Genomic DNA, 23,565 nt, shown 5'->3' with positions numbered 1-23,565 from the left:
GGACTCAACCTGGGAGAGTGTAAAGCTTTTTGTTTATAGAAAAAGGGAATCTGCTCGAACGGTACTTTGCGTGTATCTTTTTGTTATTTTTTTTACATATATTCGTTAGCAAAGTAATTAGAGCAAGTTTTGTGGTATCTTGTAAGTTACATGTCAGTTTCTTCTCAGCACGTGGACAGTGCTCTCGGTGCTCTAAGCCTTCTCAAAACTGCCGCCAGTGTCTCCGCGTTGTTCGAAAACAATCACAGATGGCGCTACGACCGCACGAGCCGTTTCTGAGCCCGCGACACCGGGGTCGCTGGAGTCCGAGCTCTGGCCGGTGTCCGTTCGTCACGTGAAGGAACGACCCCCAAGTTAAGTTTCTGCTGAAGTTAGTGTCAGCTCTATTCATGGAATGTCGTCGATTTCGAGCTACAGTAATTCTAAAAGAATCACAGCGCGGCTCGTCCGCCGGCAGTTGTCACTTGTCAACGCGGCACAACAGCGGAACAGAACAAGTGCGAAAGCATCGACATCAGTGTGACGCAGAAGTCACGTGGGGCCAATTTTCGTTTCCTTCCTTTCTTTTCCCTCTCGCTCCCACGGCAACTTAGCAGCCGGTTTTGTGTTCATCCGCTACCGACCAGCCTTCCTTCCTGCCACGGCGTTCGACCGGTGGACGAGTTGGCGTCTCTCCTCTCTATAAATAAACCCCGTTCCCGCTTCAGAGAGGCATCGGACGCGAACCACAGCCACATCTCGCCGCCATCGCCTTCACATAACATCACCATATCCTTTGATAGACACAAGCGGCCGCTATACTACGTGACAAATCAACCAGCAGTGCGCAGTTTGTTCGCGACGACAACGGACGTACTACACTCGGCGGCTTCGGCATCGTCGGTTTGTGGACTCGGTGGAACAGTTGGGTGACATACGCCGGCTCGTTGTAACCGGCATCGAAGGTTGCGTCAGCTCCGAACACGTTTTTTGAAAGTCGGGATATATTTATAACGGTCTCGAGGAATGCGACTCGACTTCGGTACTGTCTACGGGAGTGTTGTTTGCGTGATTACTTTGCGTGGACATCGTCGGAGATCGAAGGATTGTTTGGTTTGAGAGCGGATTGGAGCAGACGACGAACCCAGCCATGCAGAACGGCAGCTACACCTGTTTGAATGGAGGTGAGTGGAGAAGCTGTCATTGCTTGCTCGCGTCGTAGCTACGCCGTCGTAGCGTCGCTCTACGTGTTCCCTTTCCTTGTTCGTTTCGCACTTTCGTTTACGCGGCGGGTATATCAGTACTTCTTTATCTAACTGCTTTACAGTTCGATTAGTTTGATTTACTGTGCAATTCGTTTCAGAACACTAATTGTTTATTGGAGCGAATTTATTAGCTATTATATTCACTGTGTTATTTCAACCGCCTAAAGTAAGAGATTTTTTTTTTTTTTTTAGTTTCGGCGTTTTTAGTTTTTGCGTGGAGGAGTTCAACACAAATTGACATTTCCCATTAAGCAAAAGACAAAAAGAAAGGAAAATAATGGCACTGACATTTATGAAGGAATTTATTTTGATAAACACGGAAAGCAGGTTTCAATATTTATTTGTTTACCAAAAGTGAAATAGTTTTGTGAAAAGTTGCAATAAATGTGTCAACAGAGTAAAGTAAGAAAGGCGGTATTTTTTTATTCTTGATACAAGTATTTTAACGGTGGTACTTCGGAAACATATGTCTACAACGTGTAAATATTATTTTTTTCTCTTTTAAAAAAGTAAGCCAAGGGGGTTATGAAGTTCACAAAGCACACGTCACAAAACGTTTAGTCACTTTGCCTACTTGCATGTGTTTATTTATTTTGATCATGATATATGCGAAGAGTTACCGGATAACCGAACCCTGGAAAACAAAATTTCGAAAACAAATTAACCCCAGGAAACTGAACCCCGAAAAGCCGAATACCGGAAAACCAAATCCCCGAAGAACTGAATCCCGAATAATAGAATCCCCAATGTCTATTGATTACATGAACCCAATTTCCCTGACAATTTCGTTAGGTATGTATTATTCACATATCATTTTTTAAAGAGTTATTGACGACCTACTTCGCCACTTCTTAACTGAATTTTATTGATAAAACAAATGCCCAGAGGCGTCAGAACTATTGGAGAGGAGAGGGGGGTGAGGGCGAGCGAGATTTTCCTCCCCCTCCCACATGTTTTTTCCACTTTTCTTTTTTTGACGCAACAGCAAATGATTATGCTCAGTTATCAACCGCGATGTCGCGAACAGGTCATTACCGTTCTATACGCCTTTTGTTTTCACAGCTGGAACGTTGTGTTCAAAGTAAACTGCGGTAAAATGTCCCTCTGTACAGCAGCCGTCCAGGCGGTACATTTCAATGCTGGATTCCCACTTTCATAAATAAATTACAAAAAAAAAAAAAAAAGCCGATGATTTGTTTTTTGCCTACCCGGGCCGCCCAGTGTTGAATGAACGCGTGCAGGAACAGTATCTTCGTTTTCTTAGGTGCCGAATCGACATTTCCTTTACTCGCGCATATCTATGAGACCCCTGGTAACGGAATTTAAACTTTCCAGGTTAGCTAAGCTGCGGCGTACCCAATTCGTAAGTGAACATAATCCGGTGGTGTACGAGGTCCTGCAGTAATGTCTAGTAAATACGGATACCTCCGTTTGCCAGATATATCGTCCAGAACGCGAGTCGTCCATAAAAGCGAATCAAGGTCAAGATCAAAAAAACATTCCCTCAAATGCAATAAAAATGCAACGACACGGCATGTACCATATTTTCCGGACAATATCCGCACCCGGTGTGTAGTTCGCCGGGGGCCAATTTAGGCCAAGAACGAAAAGCTATTTGACTAAAATAGTCCGCACCTGGTGCTTAGTCGACGCGAAAACCTTCTCATACACGGCACACCTTGAAAAATGTCTGCTTTTTTAGCTCACAAATGAGCCTGTATTATACGTAAATCGTAATTAATGTACTCTTCCATTCACAAAGTCCGTCACGTCTCGTCTCAATGAACGATCTTGAAAAACAAAATTCCCGTATAGTGCGCACGCGTAGATTGTCCCCGCAGCCTACAATTTCAAATTTTACGCACGTATCGTCCGGAAACCATTGCCCGGAAAATGCGCTTTTTTAATTTTAACAAGCTGCATGTTCTATAGATACTGTCTAGCGCCTAGATATCCCCCAGCAGGAATATTGCAATGTCAGCTAACGCCCCCGGTGTCAGGTCACTCTGAATCTGAAACGCTACATGATACCGAGTCACCATGATGATTCCCCCCCCCCCCTTTAATTCGTCAGGAAAATTGATGCCACGTGACACCGTCAGGTCACGTGACCACGCCGTGTGTCGTCACTTTCTCGGCTAAATTTAGGGGGAAATTTACGGCACGTAACGTCATGCGTCTCGTGACACGGCCCCTGGAAACTGTGACGTCACACGGTCGGACCAACACGAGCTAGAAAGGCCCGCGTGGGGGTTCTCGTGTAAATATCTCGTTTTAAAAGCGAAGCCACAAAAGACACTGTTTATTAAGAGAGAGAAAAAAAATAACACGATTCTGAGATTTTTTGCTTATTCGAAGTGGTAATGGGAGGGTTTTTCCTTTGCGTTTATGCGTAAGAGGGAACACTGCCGGGTAAACTAACTCTAAAAGGTACTTGAAGTAAACTACAAAATAAATGAGAGGTTATATACTTCAAGTACAATGGCAAGTACACCATGGCACAATGTATTTGAGCTAAAGTACTATAAATCCAACATGCTTTCAATTTAAAGTACAACTACTTAGCACACTCTTTTATAATGCCCTTTTTTCAATCGTGTTTTTTTTTTTTTTTTCCTTTTAACTGGCATGCATTGCTCCAGGGGTAACTGGGGGTGCATCAGTCATTTCCAAAAATGGCGACGAATATTGCATAAAGTCAAGTGGCCACAAAGCAGTTTTTACTGTCGCTGACGAACTATTTAACATAATATACTTATGAACTTCATACTTGACAAAGTATCGTTTTGTGATACAAATTTAACGAGACCAAACTTTGGGAATGTAGTCTGAAGTCGGGAGTTGTACTTTCCTTGGAAAGTAGCAAAAAAAGAAAATACTTTAAATAAAGTACAACTACATACTCCGAGATTGTAGTACCTCAAGTAGAGTACAAGTTTTCTAAACCTACTTGAAGTAGTACTGAAAGTATAATGTACTGAAGTTACTTCACTCTAAAAAAGCCCGTGAGTCTGCTTTCACGCACAACACTTCGAGAACCAATCAGCGCAACTTACGAAGGCATCTCAGCGAATGACGATGCCGAAACATCTGTTTAGACCAAAAAACGCAGACTGAGTTGTGACAGTAAGCCATGCAAGCGTGACGTTTTGCATTGCTCAATGTCACAACTCAGACTGCGTTTTTTGGTCTAAACGGATGTTTCGGCATCGTCATTGGCTGAGCTGCCTTCGTAAGTTGCGCTGATTGGCTCTCCGAGTGTTGTGCGGGAAAGCAGACTCACGGGCTTTTTTTAGAGTGTTTCCCACACTGAGAGATACACATGAGCTATGAATGGTTTCGGGTTTGTCATCCGCGGTCGTGGCGTGCATTGAGAGAGAGAAGGACGAGTGACTCGTACGGCCGGAAAGCACCGAAATATCGAACCGGCGGTCGGTCGCTTTCGTACCCTTTTCCAGGAAGGGCAACCAACGACAAGCAATAGTGAAGCCCTCGCTGCATGTATTTACGTACAATTTGACCATGCGGTTTCACCAATAAATTACTTCGTTTGTTGATCGTCTTTGAGGAAGCTTGTGTTCGTATTATTAAGACCGAAAATAAGTTTATTTATCTAGTTTATACCCAAAGTGGGTAAATACGAGTTGTCAGGGAAAATAAAATCAAAAGAATAAGATTTATTTGTTTTAAATCAGTTTAATTTAATTTAAATAACAATAATTTTATTTAAAGCATATCATTTTGGTATAAAGTATATTACTTTGATTTAAATCTGAATTATTTGATTTAAATCAGATTAATTTGATTTAGATCTGATTAATTTTATTTAATTCCAGATACTTTTATTTAAATCGAAATAATTGGATTTATATCAGATTGATTTGATCTAGATAAGATTAATTTAATTTAAATCACTGTTGCTAGAAAAAAGTGATTCTATGGATGTATTTTGAAAGGTGGCAGATTGATTGATCAACTCGTCCAATCACTGGAAACAATGCGGAAGCCAAATTTGGGGGTTTTACGTGCCAAACCTACGACGGGCATCTGGCACGCCCCAGCGGAGGACTGAGGATTAATTTGGACCACCTGGGGATCTTTTGACGTGCAACCGAAAGTTCGGTTACACGGCGCCTTCTCCGCAATAGGCCTCCTCATTTGCGGGCACCTCGGTCGGGATTCGAACCCGCCACCTGGGGATCCGTAGGCCAGCGCTCTCGCCTCGGAGCCACCGAGGCGGGCAATGCGGAAGTAGAATGTTACTGTAACCTAAAGTACAGTATAATTAGCAGCGTTTTATTGATGTAAAGACAGCCTTACTAAAACAAAAACAACTTGATTTTTGAGCTAGATAAAAAAAAAAAAAGAAGCTTAATTTGCCTTTTTTATCGCGGTGTGATTTGCTTGCCATAGGATGTTACGTAATTGACGAACGAAGCGTAAGATAGATCAGTGCTGAGATCTGCTTAGAAGTGAAAATGCTTTTCGCTCGTGTTCAACACGACAGAGCCCTACATTGTTCGATGATTCGGAGTTCAGGAATGCCTTCGCGAAAGAAACGCCCGCACCGGCTGGACTCTGGTGCATCATTGCTTTTCCGTTACGTGCCTGCTGTGCCAGCGCCATACAGTTGTGGGAGTTTCTTGTATATATTTACACACGTCACTACTGCACACTCGTGTTGCAAGGAAGCAGTACATGAGACCCGACACGTCAAAGTCAACGAACGGAAAAGGCAAAGGGGGAGAAGTGATGTCAGATTTGGCAAATAGCGTTAGAGGAAAATAACATCAGCATCAAGCCTTGTTTTCTGTTTGTTTTGTTTTCTTGAATAGAGCTGCACAAACGCCCGGCTATTTAAGAATTCAGCACGTGTCTGGAGGTAGCGGCAGTGTTCTTGTCTAGCTAGGTGGGCAGACCTCTCCTCGAGTGGCGAGTCCGCGGGGTTTCCACGAAGTTCCCTTCTGCATTCGCGAAACTTGCTGTAGTGTGCCCTGCGCATGAAGTTATTAGCCCCCTTCATCAACCGACTCGATGTCAACATTAGCGAGGTCATGGATAGTCTGCGGCACCTCACGAAGAAAAAGGACCGACGTCACTTCGTACACACATACGTTATAAGAGTGAGTAAAGAGCGTGCTTACTCCCACACTCACCGTCTGCGCCCAAGCAGACGTACGCTCGCGCGCGCGTTCGCACGCACGCATTGCTCCTTCTTTTTTTTTTAAAGTTTATTCGAGTGATGAATGAAAGTGACGACGCTTTTGAAAGGGCTCCAGTTCGCCAACTCATTCGGTTTCTTGTTGGTTCCTATTTCGTTTTCCCGCGTGCATCCGGGATTGAGTTTCCGAACCGATGACGACATACGCGGTGTCGCTCAATATAGGTTCGTCTCCCAAGAAGACGGCAAGACGGAGCCGTTAATAGACTCCGGTCCGCCATATCCGCCCGATCTTAATGGCGTTCTCGCCTTACTAAAATGTATACCGTCCTCGCGCAAACCCTAACCGAGCCTCCCTCGACGCGAAAGTGCGAGAGTTAGCAGTTACGGAAGTAATGTCTTCAAATGTTTGTGACTCGCGAACTATTCGCAACTTTCACGGCTTACAGGGAGGGGGCGCACTAGTTGCCATCCAAATGGCTGTCGCCTGGATGATCGTCGTAGAACAGCAGTGCGGGGTTGGGTCCGCGACGCGTGAGTAATTCCGATTTTGCGAAATAGGAGCGATGTAATAAAAGCCACACCTGATACTTCCACGTCAGCAAGGGGTAAGCAATAAGCACCTTCATTTCGGAAGCCGATCATCCCGGAGCTATATATACACCTTTCCAAAAAACACTCGACCCCAGGGGCAACAAACCGTTTTCGTGCCCAGTCACTGAGTTTGAGGCTAGACTCTCACCGGCGTCCCTCCTAACCCTAACCGAGGGGGACTGTGATTTCAACTGGCGCAGCCTGTGTAGGCGCAGTTTCAAACGCTGCTGGCTGCTAAATTCTCGTATTTTCCCGCTATATTTTGTGTTTCATGGTACATGTATGTTCCCGAGGACATTGAGAAAGCATTGTGCCAGATTTAAAAAAAAAAAAAAGCAAAAAAAAAAAAAAAAAAGCTGTAAACTATTTTTTTTGGGGCCGCGCGCGACAGAACGAATGCGACTGAAATGTTTAGTTCTAGTCTTTTTTTTTTTTTTTTTTTTTTTTTTTTTTAGGATACGTATTGACGGCGCCGCGGGATTCGCCGCATGTGAAACGACAAAGCGCTTTGCTGTCAAAAATAAATTGCAACAGAAGAGGGCCGAAAGGCATGCATTTTTCACGCTCACAAATACAGTGTTTACCGATGGACAGGACACGGACATACAATTGAGGAAGTGTTAACATTCGAACAATATATCGTACGTACCACACGATGCAGCGTTATCCGAAAAGAATTTATTTGAGAAAGATCTCAAATAACACAGTCACCGTCGACGACAGTCACATCTTGACGATCGGACGGAATCCGAGATGACTTCGTTTGGGGGCACGTTTTGGGGAGAGCTTCCTTTTTTCACAACCGCATCAAGGCAAAGAAACAAACGCGACTGACCCGTTTCTCACCCCAACCCGGACAACTATTTTCGGAGATGACTGAGGATTCTACGCGGATTATCTCTGGGAGGGGGGGAGAACAATGTTCGCAAAATCGCGTCGAGGGTCGTTCGACGTCCTTCACCTTCTTCGTTTCCCGTGAATGTCGAGCAGAAAAGCTTGAATGGCAGGCACTTACCAGCCTTCTTTCTCACAATGGAAGATAACACAAAAAGGGTACGCAGCACGCATAAAACAAATTAAGTGGAAACTTTCAAAAGGGGCGAGAAAACGTCGAATGCAAAACCGCAAAAGCGTAGGTAGAGAACCGCGCTGAGCAGGTCTTCACAGTCCCAGAGAGTGACAGAACATTTCTAGCTGATAGAGGGCGCCAGAGTCGCACCAGCCGCATCAGCATCAGTAACATGGCGGCGGCCTAGGAGCATTTTTCGGAAAGGTGTATAGAGAGAGCGCGATTCTCAAACCGCGGTACCACCATCGCTAAAAGCTGCGAATAGAGTGTTCATTAACAAAATTCACACGGATCGTTGTTACTTTCTTCTGCAGAATTTAGTCATTTTACTAATTAAGGCCCATATTATTTGCTATACCTTTCGTAGTTCGGGGGGGGGGGGGGGGGGGGGGGGGAGGGGGGGAGGATCGGTGGCAGTGTGTGTTAGCGTACCGCAGCTCGGACCACGTGGAGCGAAAGAACTCGACCCAGGGATCCTGGGCTCAATGAATAGACCCCTTTCGGAGTAAAGCGCCACCTGTTGCACGCAACTGCAACTAGGTCCGCCGCCATCACGCAGGGGTCCCGCCAGAACCGCCTGCATCTTATCGCCTATAACGGTGCTGCTTACACTTTGAGTCCCAGTCTGCGCGCGCCGCATCAATATGCCATCGCATTGCTGCGTACCTTTGTGTACGCAGGATGGATACGTTGACGGAGACGGAAAAAAGGTACGTGTCAGACAAGTTCTAAAGTGTTCAAAAAGAAAAACCGAGTCCTCGTGTTGTTTACAAAACTTTCGCGGGTTAGACAAGAAAACGCTCTTATCTTCCGTAAGCGGAAGCATCGCAAACGATTATATGTTGTAGTAGTGTGCCCGTGTGTCGAGCCCCGTCTTTAACTAGAGAGGTACGTCCGTGGCTCAGTGCGCGGCTCGCATGCGCGAGCGGCTCCCTCCTTCAGTGCTTCTTCACTGCAACCGAGGCCATTTTAGGTACTTGTTCGGCGTGTATATGCATGATTACTTCTTCCGCAAGTTCGTTTCCTTTACTCACGCCGGTAAAGAGTTTTCCAGAAAACAGACGTCGGGTGGAGGGGGTGTACAGACTAAATGCATTGAACACCGAATCTGAAGATCACTCGAACCCGCCTTGCGATCGTGGGAACTTTTGGAGTGGTAGCCTGAACAGAGTGCCAAGGTCGTACCGCTAGACGTATACACCAACTCAACTCTCCTACGTCACGCCGCGGTGGTGGCGCGCCGGACGCACTTCCGGTCTGGGGCGGTGGGCAGAAGTCGCCGTGCCAGACATGCATTCCTGTGTTCCTTTGGAAGAAACGAGACAAAAGACCTGCCTTCTCGTCAAAATGCTGCGATGGGGGCTTTACCAAGACAGTCTGGAAAGGTTCGAAGATCAGTTTTCATGTGTTTTTGCACCCTCCGTTCGTCCGAGAACGTGGATAGTAGCCGTGAAAAAGGCAAACCAGACGCTGTCGAACTACGATTGCGTGTGCGGGCCACAATTTGTGGTCGCCAGATGTATTCGCTTTGTTCTAACATGAACGAGAGAAAACCCCCAAGTTGTTCGACCACCCACGGGTTCAGTGCGTCTTCAAATTCACACGGCCGCCTGATCGTTCGAACTTTCGTCTGCTCTTTCAAAGTTGTCTGCTTTTTGTCGTCTGCTCGTTCAAACAAAAGCGGCCCGTAGACCAAACTTTGATCCGGTGATTGCAATAAGAAGTAATTGCAGGCCTCAAAAGGCTTAAGTAGGCTCGGTGTAAACAGTATATACAAGATGTTAATTATTGGTACCGGTGGCCATCACCTACTTGTTACGCTTGGTCTGTTCCCGCTTCCGATTTTCAGTATCGACGTCGATCATCGCCGCTACCTTTTACACTTTTGCAGCACGAGCGACGTCGCGACCGAAAATAGCTACAAGAATCTCTTCATGGTTTTGGCGTCCATTTCTACAGCGTTCATGCGAATGAATCGCCGCACGTCAAATTATCTACGGAAAGTTTAGCGGCGTAACGAGCCTTGATAATTTCGCTCAGGCGATTCAAGTGGTAAGACATTGCGATGAGGACGTAGAATCGACAACTCCAACGCCAAAAAGAGTATGCAGACTCACACAGACGCCTACAACGTGACATTCGAATGGTTTGTTGACGCGGGACGTGGTGCTTCCTGCCCGTACTCCATTGCGCGTGCGTTCGAACTGTCGTCTGCTCTTTCAAACTTGGCTGCTTTTTGTCGTCAGCTCGTTCAAACGACAGCGGCCCGTAAACCAAACGTTGACCCGGTAATTGCGATAAGAACTAAGTGCAGGCCTCAAAACACATTTGAAGGTTGGTTGGGGTAAGTCGGCTAAGTGTAAACAGATACAAGAAGTTGTTGATCATTGTTGCCAGTGGCCATTACCGACTTGTAATGCCCGATTCTACTTGCGGTTTTCAGTATCGATGTCCACCATCTCAGCTACGGTCCACGCTTTTGCAGTCCAAGCGACGTCGCGACTTAAAATAGCGAGCAGAATCTTATCGTGGGAGTCAGGCTTTAGCGCCCATTCTGCGGCGTCCACGTGAAATGAATCGCCGCACGTCACATTATTCACGCAAAGTTTTGCCTCGATAGTTTTGCTGAAGCCGCTCAAGTAGTCAGACATTCTTAGGAGGACGTAGAATCAACAATTCCGACGCGAAAAAGAGCACGGGGACTCCCACCGACGCCGACAACAACGCAATTCAATGGTTTGTCTATGGGCGGCGGCGGGCTTCTTGCCCACCATCCACCGCGCATGCGCGGCGCCGGTGGCGTCCGCTAGGGGCGCTCCGGTTTGTTTGTAAACATGAGTTGGTGTATAGGGGCGTTACGCTACTAATCAGTTTGGAAATTTGTGAGAATGCAGCCAAAGAGTTGGTGTTTAGAGCATGTTCAACAATTGTTATTCTGTTCAACGGTTTTTATTCCTGAACACATTGTATGTTGTTCTTGGGTCTTCTTGCTTCGGTAGCAGGAACCCTTGATGAAGAAACTTCCTGCACTGAATGGGATAAAAATATATATATATATACACCGGTTTGACACTCAAACAGCTCTGCATATTTTCTGTGCAAATAAAGATGAATTCCAGCACACTTTTTTTCTTTTTTTTTTGCTATGTCGCATTTCGGGTGTGTTGAAACAAACGTGGTACGTTTACAAACGCCGTGAAACAAACCCAATACATCAGTGGTTCTGGAAAGTCTACTCTGTAGCTTTGTGTGCAATGCCATAAACCGCTTAATTTCTTAGTCTTTAAAAGGTGACCGAGCAAGGAATTTAAAATGCTGCTCCACCCACCCGTACAACCTTTTCTGCTGTTCTGTACGACTTGCGATTGCGATTTCTTGAACACTCAAGGTTGTGACTCGTGAGGCACCTTTTGCAGTTACTGGTACGCGGTCGTAAGTTTATTGGAGGGGTACGAAAAACGAAACGAGCGAGTTCTCGGCTGTCCCCGAACGACAAGCTCACGACGGGTACAGCGTACCGGGTCGTTCAGAGTGGCCACGCTAAAAGCGCGATCACTATGATGAACTGTATTCAAATTATGGAATGTTACTAAAAAAAATCACTACAAAACAAAAAAGAACTTGCCTGTTCCGTGAGTAGTTAGCCCTAGTATCGATGCGGGGACCACGTATGTTTCGACGAAGAAGTTGTAGCTTCTTTCCATGCACCGGTTTGTGCCTGACCGGCTCCTGTAGAACTGCTCCACCTCTCTGTCACTTATATGTGACAGTATCGATAGATCATTAGACCAACAGGTGATCGGGAAAACATCCGCACAAGCCATAGCTCAAAACGCTACGGCGGCTGCGCTGCACGCCGACCGGTCGTACCCTGCGTAATGGCGGCGATCACCCAATGTTGCTAGATGTTTTACTATTCCGGCTAAATTTTTTTCAGTGTTGCCGAAATTCCGAAAGGGGTCTATACCACTTAGAAGAGCAGGCCTGCACGTCACCCCCCCCCCCCCCCCCCTTCCCCACATCCTCCTCTAAACGTCATTACTAATGTATCCACGTCAGCGCGCCTTGCAGCGTCTCACATTGTGTGGGACGCTATCGAACGTGGCGACGCCAAGACGCACTTGCGTCGTATACTCTTGTCAAGCTGCAACATGTTTGCCGCTTGAGATCGGGTCGGGGATCCAAAAGCGACGATGTAATGGCCAGGCCTCTCGGTCTTCTTGGGTGGGATTGACTCAGTCGCCGCCCCTGCCCGTTTCGATCTGGATGAGCGTCGTACCGGCGTGCGGTCGTGTATCACTTCCGCGTGGTGCAGGTTGCAGACCTTAGGCTATAGCAGTAATACCGCATCTGACTCAATTTCTCATCTACAACAGCGTAAACCGTCGTCGCCGTGCCTCAAAGGCAGACCAACCTTGCGCTGTCTTAACACAGACATCTAATTTATTTATTTATTTATACATCGACACTGTACAATTTACTACAAAAGTGTTCACCTCTGTTAATTAGAGTGGAAATTTTCTGAAAAAGAAAAGTGAAAATTGTTTTATATATAATTTGTCCAATCAGAACTTTAAAAAAAATATGCAATTTCAAATAATAAAATACACTGTAAAAAATGTATGTAATACAACAGAAAATATCCAGAAAGTTTCGGTAAAAATACCAAAGCGGTTCTGTTAAGCTAAACTACAGGCACACTTCTCTGTGAAAAAACAGAGATTACATTATTTATAAGAAACAGATTGATTTGGTAAAAAAATAGTCCATAGAAACTGAAATTCTCGGTAAAAAAACAAGACTTTACGTTATTCTCATAAACGTAGTTGTAGGGTAAAAAAACAGTCAGTTAAAACTTACTTTCTGTAAGAAAACAGTTTCTGTTATTCCTTGACCACATCGCTTTTTGATAGTAAATAGGAAGCAAACTACTTGCCAGTAATGAGCCAGTAATTGTTGTATTGAGTCTAATTATTTATTGAAATAAATGTAATCAGCTAACCTTTAAAATAATGATTTAAGGGTAAAGGTGTCAATTGAAAACTTGTAGAGGGCCTTAAGGTGGAGGTGTTTGCAACGTGGTGCGCTTTGTGTGCCCTTCTATCCAGCTTTCAAAAAACGGCCGCACCACCTGATTACACCCCCTCGTATATTACTCACTCGCGGAGAGCAAGGTCAATGATCAGAGGCAGGCAATTGATTGAGCACGTAGCAGGCAATTGAGCACGTAGGCAGGCAATTGAGCACGTAGCCTCCACTGCACCGTCAATTTAGAGGAGGGGGAGCGGAGGCCTTGGCCCCGACCGTGAGCAGCGCCATGAACGAATTATGTACCTCGGGTGCAACGTTGCCTGGGTGATAGCTCTGGGTGATAGTTCAGCGCGCGAATAAACCCTATTTGCATGCATTCGAAGAAAGGCAAGCAAATATGATAGGAAAGGTGGGGTTGAAACTGCAGCGCTGTTTGGCAGGCGCGCCGGTTCTGGTTCAGGTTCGCCGCGGTCCGATACAAGGAGACATCCTTTTTCAAACTGACTGCCGCCGTCGCGTGGCGGGGTAACATAAAAAAAGAGTTCCTCGTTTTCGTTTATTTATTTATTTATTGTGAATTTGGCTTTTTTTTTTTATTCATTTTTATTTGAGAATGAAATTTTCGGTTTTCATCGGCGAATATTTTTAGAGATCAAAGCTTACCACTTCTTTTTTTTTTTTTTTTTTTTTTGTGGGGGGGGGGGGTGAATGTTCCATATTTTTTAATCAGGTTTGGCCAAAATAGAGTACATTAGACGCAGATCTCAATCAATCAACCCGTGGCAGCACTTGTAAAGTTATGTTTAATCGGGACGATTTTAATCTCGAAATTTTAAAAAATTTTAAATCTCGAAATTCTCATGCATAATTTTTGGCGCGCTTTTTAGTCCGTCATATTTATGGAATTATCAAGGCTGCTTCCCTCTAATCAGAGAAATACTTGAAAGAGAGTGTTGAAACAGCTTTGGGCTTCTTTGTGGAAGCCGTGTACAGTACAAACAGGATGACTCCCCTCCCCCACAAAAGAAAACAAAAGTAAGATAAAACGGCCTGACAAACAAAATTGGAAGGCCTGTTATGTTATCCCTAAGACGACTTGAAGGCGAAAGCCCGGGTGGTGGTGCATTAAAGACAGACGCATGATTTACATTGTTTCACGTACTGTTTCTTTTTAGATTCTCTTTTTTCACGACCTCGAGGGCGATTTTAGAGGTACGGAAACAAAAATTGAAATATTCATATTTTGTTCGTAAATGAGTCAATCATGACGGATAATAACCGTAAATGATAATCGCACGTTTGTATTTTGAACGACTGGCTATATTTTTTGTTCCAAACGGTCCACTCGAGCAAGCGCTCGAAGAGAAGCGAACGGAGAGCGCGATGCGTCATGGGATATCCGGCGCAAACAAAAACAGAAAGAAAAGATTCCCCGCATACGTGACGTAGCAAGGCTGGCGTGGTTATGAGCTTTGCCCTTGGTGGCGTTGTCAGCATTGTGGTGGTGTCAATAGCGTCAGCGCGTTACAACCGAGCCGTTCGAAGTACCCGTGGGGTGACGAGCGTGCGGCTGGCCCAAGGAGCACGTAGCTCCCACAACACTGTCAGCTTAGGGCTGAACGTGGTGGACAAAGCAACTTTTTCCGAGTTTTGAGGGACGGGCTTGCACATGACGTCACTTCCGATGCCCTCCAGAGAAAAGGGGAAGAAGGAGCTCCCCTCTTATCAGGATCCTCCTTTGTGCCTCCCGGCTTTGTACAGGCGTCGTTATTCTCCCCCCAGAAGATTATAGGAGATTAATCTGTCAACCAAAATTCTTACAAAAGCAGCTTCCCTCTCCTCCTTTTACTTGGTGTTCAAAAGTATGCGATGTGACGTCAATGCAAGGAGCCTAGAGGGAGAATGGCTGTTTCCGGTTGCACGAACGAGGGTCCGAGAAAGAGGGAAGTCCTTCCTTTCCACCTTCTTGGACCATTCGGTGAAATGCGCGATTTGTGGGCTCAGGAAGAAGGCTAAGAATTGAAACGTTGAAATGTCAAAGAGTGGCGCTGCTCCGAAGGAATCTGCTACGTCTCGACTACGTAGCAGATTCCACAACGTTGCTAGACTACCTCCCAAATAGGCTCCGCATGCAGCCAACAGGTGCACACTGAAAGTCGTTTATTTAGCTTTAAAATTAGTTTTTTTTCTCCTTTTCAACGGAAGACTGGTGTTTTTGAGGTTAGGGTGCAACATGCAACACATTAAAGCTAGGAAATGAGCGCTGAAATTTCGTTTCCCTACCCCTTTAAGGACGACCTCAAGAACTACGTCGAGAATGACGTCATAGAGGTGGACGTTAAAGACTACGTCTAAAACGACTTCTAGGACGACCTCGAGGGCGACCTCAAGGACGACGTCAAAGACGACGTCTAGGACGACATCTAGAACGACCTCTAGCGCGATCTACAGGACGACCTCAAGGACGGCGTCAATGTCGACGTCCAGGACAAACTCTAGGATGACGTCAAGGTCGTCAGGTCCTTCGAAGAGGGTCCAAATGTGAAGGAGTGTTGCGGTACAAAAAAACCCTGTTTTTTTGTACCGCAAAGATAAACTAGACGTCACAGAGAGCTCGAACTCCGTCAGAACGTAGCCAAAGCCGTTTGAGCAAGATGCCAAAGTGGCAGCACCAACCATAATCTTATTCAAAAGTTACGAGTGATTTTGTGAATTTTAAAAAAGAAAATGGGGCCCATTTTCGCACGTTTTCGGTTTATTTCGCCATAAGAGCTCCATGTACTCGAAAGCTCCGCGTCGGCCGCCATTTTTCCATTGAAATTTTCAGAAAATCGCTTATAAGATTTGAATAAGATTATGAATGGTTCTAAAACTTTGGCATCTTGCTCGAACAGCTGAAGCTACGTTCTGACGGAGTTAGCGCTCTCTGCGATGTCTGGCTCATTTTTGCAGAGCGAAACAGTGGGTTCGGTTTTCTCGCGGACGCCCGCCGGTACTTGTTGGTTTATTGGACGCAGCTCTAATACTTTTTTTCACTACGACAGGTAGTGAAAATAATAAATGTTTGTGGTAAATTACTGTGACCTTCCACTAAGGTGTGTGATGGCTTACGCACCGTTGCTATTCAAGGTCGTAAATTACCGTAATCAGCAACAACATGGGATAACTTTAGCACAGAGGTACTGCATTGCTTGGTGTTTCTATGGTGAGGCGTTTGTTCTGTGAAATTATCGAAGAGAAACCTTGCCTCAATTAAAATTTGAAATAAAACTCAAAGTCTCACGGATTAGTGTTATGTCAAGTGCGAAAAAGAAACGTTTTGTGTTATTGGGACTTGGGACACTCGGGAAAACAAGATCAATGCCGTATTCAGTCTATATCTACATTTCTTTTAATGTATTCAGACAAGACTGAATTCCTTTAATATAGGAGAGTTAAGCAATACATTACGTTTTTAGGTGATATGTGTTGATAAATCACCAAAGTACCGTCCTAGACACTAAAATCAAAAATGTACAAAAATGAACGATTTTACATTTGTTGAAGTTTCGAAATATATTTCTGTTAAAAATAGGCCATGTTCCTTTCAGATACAACACTCAGCTCGTAATCAGAGGAAATAGCTAGTTACGGGCCCCTGCGAGATATCACGTTTATTCAAAATGTTAAGCGAAAGTGCTGGTGCAGTAAACAAAGCTAAATCCGAATCTTAATTTGCACAAAAAATATATCTATGTTTAAACCCCCGACGGGCAAAAAAAAAAAAAAGAGTTTCCGGCCGATAAACTTCAACAGTCGAGAGTACGAGAAGAAAAATAAAAAAAAAAAGTTCTGAATTTCCTTTTTGATCTTTCTTTTAAATATGCGTAAGGACACCGCAAAAACCCGAGCTGTATGTTTGTCCCTTTCTTATCGTCCGTTCGCCTCCGGATTAAACTAGATGAAAAACATATTGTTATTTTATTTTATTTTCGTAAAAAAAGCGCCTTAATTATATCTGATAAACTCGAAGATGGACAGAAATGTGGCAGATGAGCTGGGCACATACTGTCTGTGTGACGTCACGCGACTGTGTAGCGTCATGACGTCACGTGACACGATGAAGCCCCTACGGTCCATGGTCCGTATCGGTCCTATGTGTTAAATGTCACGCTGGAATGTAACGCGGAAACGCAGCTAGTTAAGACTCGGCTCCAAAAACCCTATTTGATTCGGATTGAAAGCACCCCTTTTGCGTATATGCTAAGTTGCGTAATGCTTGGGATGGCCGCTGAGGCGAGAGCGTTGCTCGCCGGTTGATTAAAAACGAGTGTCTGGACGGGACTTGATAATCAAAAACCGTTACTCTCAATGCACGAGCGCTGCCAAGTTCTGTTGCAATATCGCGTTGGCCTTTTGCCGGGTCACGTCGGTCCATCTATTTTATCATTACCTTTTTCGAAAAGTTGACACTATCGTTTGCCACGTCAGTCTCAAAACCTCTTAGTCAACCTATCAGTTTTAATTATTTTTTTTTCCAGCTTACACAATTTTTTCTTCTTCTGGAGTCTGGTTCATAAGCGCGAACCCTATAAGTGTTAGCTGTCAGAGCCACCCGCTTGTTTCATTTGGCGGTGTATATTTTTGTCTCGTCGTTAGGTTAACGCCAAGTCCCTGATGTACGAGACGGGGGGAAGGAACTCGTTTTTACGCGTCCGCGTAAAGTCTGCCGCCAATATTCATTTGTCTCGTCTTTGTTTTGGGCGAAAGCACGTGTCGTAGATGTGTTTTTGGGTGCGTCGCGTGTGCCTCTGGATTGCAAGCATCCGTCTTCATTTGCGTTTCAATTTCGCTCGAATTTCGCGCTTCTGCAGTCTCGGGCGCAGCAGGGGCGCATTAAATAAAATATACGCGTTCATCAACGCGCCTCGGGAACACCAATAGACGTGGAGTTCGTTTTTTGTTAAGCAACTTGGGGAAAACAATTCAATGAGAAAATATGCCGTATTTCCTGCAGCACTCGCCATTTTACTCCATGTACTCGCGGGTTCCGTTTGTCTTCATTTCCTCGCTGAAAAGTTTAGGAAATCGCTCGTAAGTTTTGATTTAGATAACGGAAAGTTCTGACACTTGACGTGCAACCGCTAGTGGTGCACGTCAAGTGCACGTCAAAAAGAAACACGGTTCTGTTTTTCCAAACAACCGGTATGTGGTTTTCATTTTGCTTCTATTTTTGTCAGCACTGTGCGAGTACTGAAAAGATAGTGCTGTTTGCAACTGCCAGATATGAAAGGGTGGCAGTCCGGACACTGCGTGATTTGGGTCGTACATAATTGAAATAGTCGCTAAACACACACGAACAAGTTTATCGACGAGACAGATAGCGGAAAACTTTACCCAAAGTCAACCTTGAATTCAACTGCTCATATCTATATAGCAAATTACCTCATTTATCTTACGAAAAGACAACGTAGTTACTTTAATTTTTCTATATTAATGCACTTCCTCTCACCATTTACCGCGGCTGCTCAATGCTCATCTTCCGCCATAAAGTTCGTAATCAACAACAACATATACGATCGACCGTGCTTTCTGGCTTGAAACTGACAAGCTGCCGAGGTGAAGTGCTATGCAGTATAGCTAAAGCTAGTCAGTCAATGAAAAGTGGGCGCCAAAAGACAGCAGGTACCACGTTTCGAAACATAGGGTGCGTACCATGCTTTGCTTCCGTGACTGGCTCTGACGAAAAGTGACGGAAACCAATACGAATGACGAAGCATAATCCACTGGAAGAAAATGGCGTCATCCAGCTCCAACTTCCACTGTGCGTAGCCCTTCGCTTCCTAAAAACTGCACCGTCACGCAGTCGGCGCTTCAAAGAATGTCGCTACCTGTAGGAAGCTCTCATCTAGGATCTTTACCTCCATGCGCTGGCGAAAACTGCCCCGCGATCATCTAAATCCCGGTGCGTGTATCTATACTCCGCAACAGCTTTTCTTGGCAATGCAGTGGAAGGTACAGGCCCGCGTCCCCTTTCCCATTTTGAGTGTACGCAGGCTCTCCTCCTCTCCCCGGAGCCTGTGTACACTCAAAATGGGAGAGGGGACGCGGGCCTGTACCTTCCACTGCATTGCCAAGAAAAGGTGTCGCGGAGTATAGATCTGACAGCCGAGCGAGGGAAGAACAACCTGATAATAATAAGAGGACCTAAAAACGCTTCTCACCGAGATTTCTAACGATTACTGGCACTTGTTAATGCCGTCTCATTGTGATAACGAAGCACATGCACGGTGTGTTGCCGTCGTTGCCGCTTACGAATCAGCTGGACACGATTGAGCCCGAGCTTCAAGCAACTCGTTAGAGTCGACTGACGTGAGAACATATACGGAGTAACGGTGGGCACGGATACGTTTTAGAGTGTTAAGGTGACAAAAACTTTGTCTCCAGAACGGCAGAGGAGCGGCGCACAGCATGTACAGTGTGTGTCCCCCCCCCCCCCCCCCTTCCCCCCCGAAAAAAAAAAAATAAATAAAAAATTACAAGTTTTCTTTTGTTTTGTTTTTTCACCGTAAAAATAAATTACGCATCGCCGAGCGTTCATTGTCCACACAAATGTAGCGCTAGAGGTTCGAACAAGATGGCACAGTTTCAGCACTAACCCTTACCTTGTTCAAACGTGGTTTTCTGAAACTTTCAACGAAACAATGGGGCGCATTTTCGCCCGTCTTTGGTAACTGGCACCACAGAGCTCCACGTATTCGAGACTCTCGGTCGGCCGCCAATCTCCCTTTGAAACTTTAAAAAAAATCACATAAATTTCGAATAAAATAACCTTCAGTGCCGAAACTTTGGCATCTGGTTCGGAACTCTAGCGCTACCTCCGGGCGGAGAATCAGCGTTCGGCAATGCATAGTTTAGTTTTGCGGTTTAAACAAACCTTGTAACTTTTTCTGTGGGAATGTATGTCGCTACGCCTCTTAGATAGCAAGGCCGTAGCACTGAAGTTTCCACGTCACTGACTGGGATTCGCGTTCCCACTGAATAAACGCGAGTGTCTGCGGAACCCCTGCGTAGCACTCGCGCTCAGTGTGTGCCCCGCGCCGGTCCCTCGTAGGTGACGTGGAAACTCGAGCGCTTTCAGCCTTGCCATCTCGGATACCCAAGGTCACACGATGGCCACAGTCTTCCTCCTCAAACGCCCGCCAGTTCGACTTCTGACAGGTTAGTTTGCCACACATTAATCTTTTTTTTGTTGTTTTTTATTGGCTTAAACAAAAACAAAAAAGACACCTAAGAAATAAGCCGTTTCAAGAGGGAGGAACACAAATTCTTCAGCAGTTTGGACCTCCGTGCTAGGGCTTCACGTGTTTCAGCGTATCTGTTACGGATGACTACGCGGGTACCTGGTGTCCGGCCTTTAATAATAAAACGATCCGGCGAAGAAAAAAAAAATTAAAACGGCGTTTATTCTGCCTATTTTCAATGTTTTTTTAGTGACTATATGACAAACTTGTAGAACCGGGAGTAGAGGAGACAGCTGTGCACAAAAGCAAACGAAAGTCACGCAGCAGGATTTTGAGAAAGGTTTATACTTTATAGACATACTCTCGGAATCGCACATTCTCTCGAAAGCTACCGTTGTCCAATCACCGGTGACGATATTGTTTTTAGAGCGCAGCTCTTAGGCGCCCGTTCCCGGCTTGAGCGGCGTCGCCGTCGCCGTCGGCGTAACCGCGAGTAACCCTCGTAACCCTCGTGAGGGTTACGAGGGTTACAAAGGTTACTCTCACGAGGGTTACCCTCGTAACCCACGTAACCCTCATGAGGGTTACGAGGGTTAGTTACCCTCAAAAGGGTTACCCTCACGAGGGTCACGAGGGTTATGAGAGTTACCCTTACGAGGTTTATGAGAGTTACCCTCACGAGGGTCACGAGAGTTACCCTCACGAGGGTCACGAGAGTTACCCTCACGAGGGTCACGAGAGTTACCCTCACGAGGGTCACGAGAGTTACCCTCGCGAGGGTTACTTGGGTTACCCTCACGAGAGTCACGATGGTTACCCAGGTCACGTGACCCCCCTCCCAAGGTCACGTGACCCCCGTTGACGTCATCGCCACTGATGACGTCATCAGTGACGCCACGGATGACGTCACTGGCATCCGCATCGTCATCATCACTGATGACGTCATTAGTGACGTCACCGGCATCCGCATCGTCACTGATGACGTCACCAGTGACGTCACTGATGACGTCATCAGCATTGTCACGTGACCCCCCAAGGTCACGTGACCCCCCGCCACCCGAGGTCACTTGACCCACCGCCCAGTAACCTTCCCTCCTCCTCCTCAAGAGCTGCGCTCTAATTCTGCGTTACAGGGAGTTGTAAACGGCTTTCATTTTTTTGTTTAAATCTGCACTGCTGACACACAAAGTAATAAAGAAAAAAAATAATATTAAACGCTAAACGGTCAATCGGAAGTTTACATTTTGTTTCCCCTACGAATTCTTGGATTAGGCAGAAACAGATTGTACCAGCTGTATCAGTTTGGTTTCTACCAATTAATGGAGAAAATATGCGCCGTAAATTTGTCGATGTTTTCTGCGAATGACGCACATGGCGACCGGAAACAACCCGTACAAACGGTTATAATAAAGTTTTAAAAAAATCCAAAAAAACGGCGTTAAAAAAAAGAGGAATAAAAGTAACAGGCTCACTTATCGAGAACGTGAACTAGGGCAGGAGACATCATAATATGAACCCAGAGACACGGATAGATAAAATATTTTTTCGCTTTCGCTTCTTGCAGTGCAGGAAGTGTGTAGCCCATGCCTGTTTTTCGACGTGCAGTTTGTACAAACGAGACAGAACGTAAGGAAGTGCCCAGGAAAGAGGGTACCTCGATTTTCGACTATCAGAAATCTTTTTTTAAAATTATTATTATTATTATTCTCTTCTAACATAACCTTTAAACGTTGCGTTTTGGATCATGCTGTAGCGTCTGGATAGTCCAGAGCCGCTAATTTCAGAGACAGAAGTTAAAAGAGAAAATTGTAGAATAAGCGTTTAGACAGCGGGTGGTTACTCTTTCACTGAAGATGCGTTCCCTGTAAATGGGTCATTGTTGCAGCGCAGTAAGATTCCTAACCCAGGGTCTTGAACGTCCATCCTGCAATAGTGATTAGATCGCCGCACGTCGGTACAATGCTAAACCATACACTGTAAGCAAAAATAACACGCCCAGACGCGTAAACCGTTGTCCCATAGCGGACACGTCGAAACGTGTTCGTTTTACACGACGCCATCTGTGTTTTTCGTCTACACATGAGTTGCTGTGTAAACTTAACACGCTCCACCGTGTCTGCCTTCCGCAAAACCGTTTCGAGCGTGTTCCTTATGAAGCATGGCGGCCAGCGGCCGAGAACAGGCGAGAGACGAGCCCAGCGAGCCGCGCGCCTTTCAGCCGAATTGAAAGCACACAGGGCGCGTTAGTTCTCGTTCGATGTCTTTTATACACAGTAAAGTCTCCAAGCGGCGGACGTAGCTACTTGCAAAGGTACGTACGTGTGTTGTCGGCAGTCGGCGGCGTCAACAGCTTCAACGAGCCGCTAGACAAAAAAAGAAAAAAACGAACGCCGAACTCACATGGATAAATAACTTGAGCAAACTATTTAGAATCGGGCGGTAACTTGCGCCACCTATCGAGATTTCTAGCAGCCTGTTTTTAAAAAAAAGACGAGTCTGTTAACACTGGGAACGACCACGGCCACACAGCAACCCTACATACAACGCAGGCAACACAGCACACAGCTACACGGCACCGACATATACACATACACAACAACCGACACAATGACCGACACTTCCTACTCGATATCTATTTCTCCCCGCGGCGCATATAAGCTTGACATGTGCGGGTGAGCTCCTTGGTCACTGACCATTACAGATTTATAGAAGAATACACAAAACACGGCGCAATGGACAGCCGTGTGTTAGAACTGTTTGCATTTAAAAAGTATGGAGGCCAAATCTATAATGCTAGTCCGTTGCAATAAATAATAATATGTTAACAATAAATCTTAAACCGGTCATGAAAAAGTTCAAATTTTTGTTATTTTCTTGCTTGACCAGTGTTATGAGCAGTCCGACTAGCATGAATCAGATACAAAAACAAATTATTGGGATTTTGTCATTACGTATACAATAATAAATGAAAATGACCCTTGCGCAAAGCATTTTTTATATATTTTTGTGAAGGACGTCCGGACATCCGCCCAACACTTCACTTCCGCTAGTTGCAGCAGTTGCAGTACGGGAGCAGACGCCTTCACTTTTGGGGCGTTTTGATGCAGTTTGTTGTCGTATGTCGTGTCGGTGTCGAGAAGAGCGGTGGGGCTTGGGAGTTTGTGACCGGTGTTATTCGTGAACACTGGTGTGGGGCGCTGATGCGTCTTTTTTTTATACTGCCACCACCCCGAACTTTGAAGA

The 23,565-nt window shown here is 45.5% G+C and overlaps 1 protein-coding gene across 1 annotated transcript in view; it reads left to right on the top strand.

The window, feature by feature from the left end:
* Nucleotides 1–300: 300 nt before the first annotated feature.
* Nucleotides 301–23,565, top strand: part of LOC8042754 (sodium-dependent proline transporter) — a 114,348-nt gene continuing 91,083 nt past the window's right edge. Inside the window, exon 1 of the mRNA XM_040220619.3 lies at nucleotides 301–1,163. Coding sequence (XP_040076553.1) covers nucleotides 1,130–1,163 — 34 coding nt within the window. The 5' untranslated portion in view covers nucleotides 301–1,129. The remainder of the gene's footprint in view (nucleotides 1,164–23,565) is intronic.

This window comes from Ixodes scapularis, unplaced genomic scaffold, assembly GCF_016920785.2.
Source record: "Ixodes scapularis isolate PalLabHiFi unplaced genomic scaffold, ASM1692078v2 PGA_scaffold8__174_contigs__length_109621045, whole genome shotgun sequence".
NCBI lineage: Eukaryota > Metazoa > Arthropoda > Arachnida > Ixodida > Ixodidae > Ixodes > Ixodes scapularis.
The sequence above is the reverse complement of the archived record's forward strand: the minus strand, read 5'-3'. Positions and strand labels throughout refer to the sequence as shown.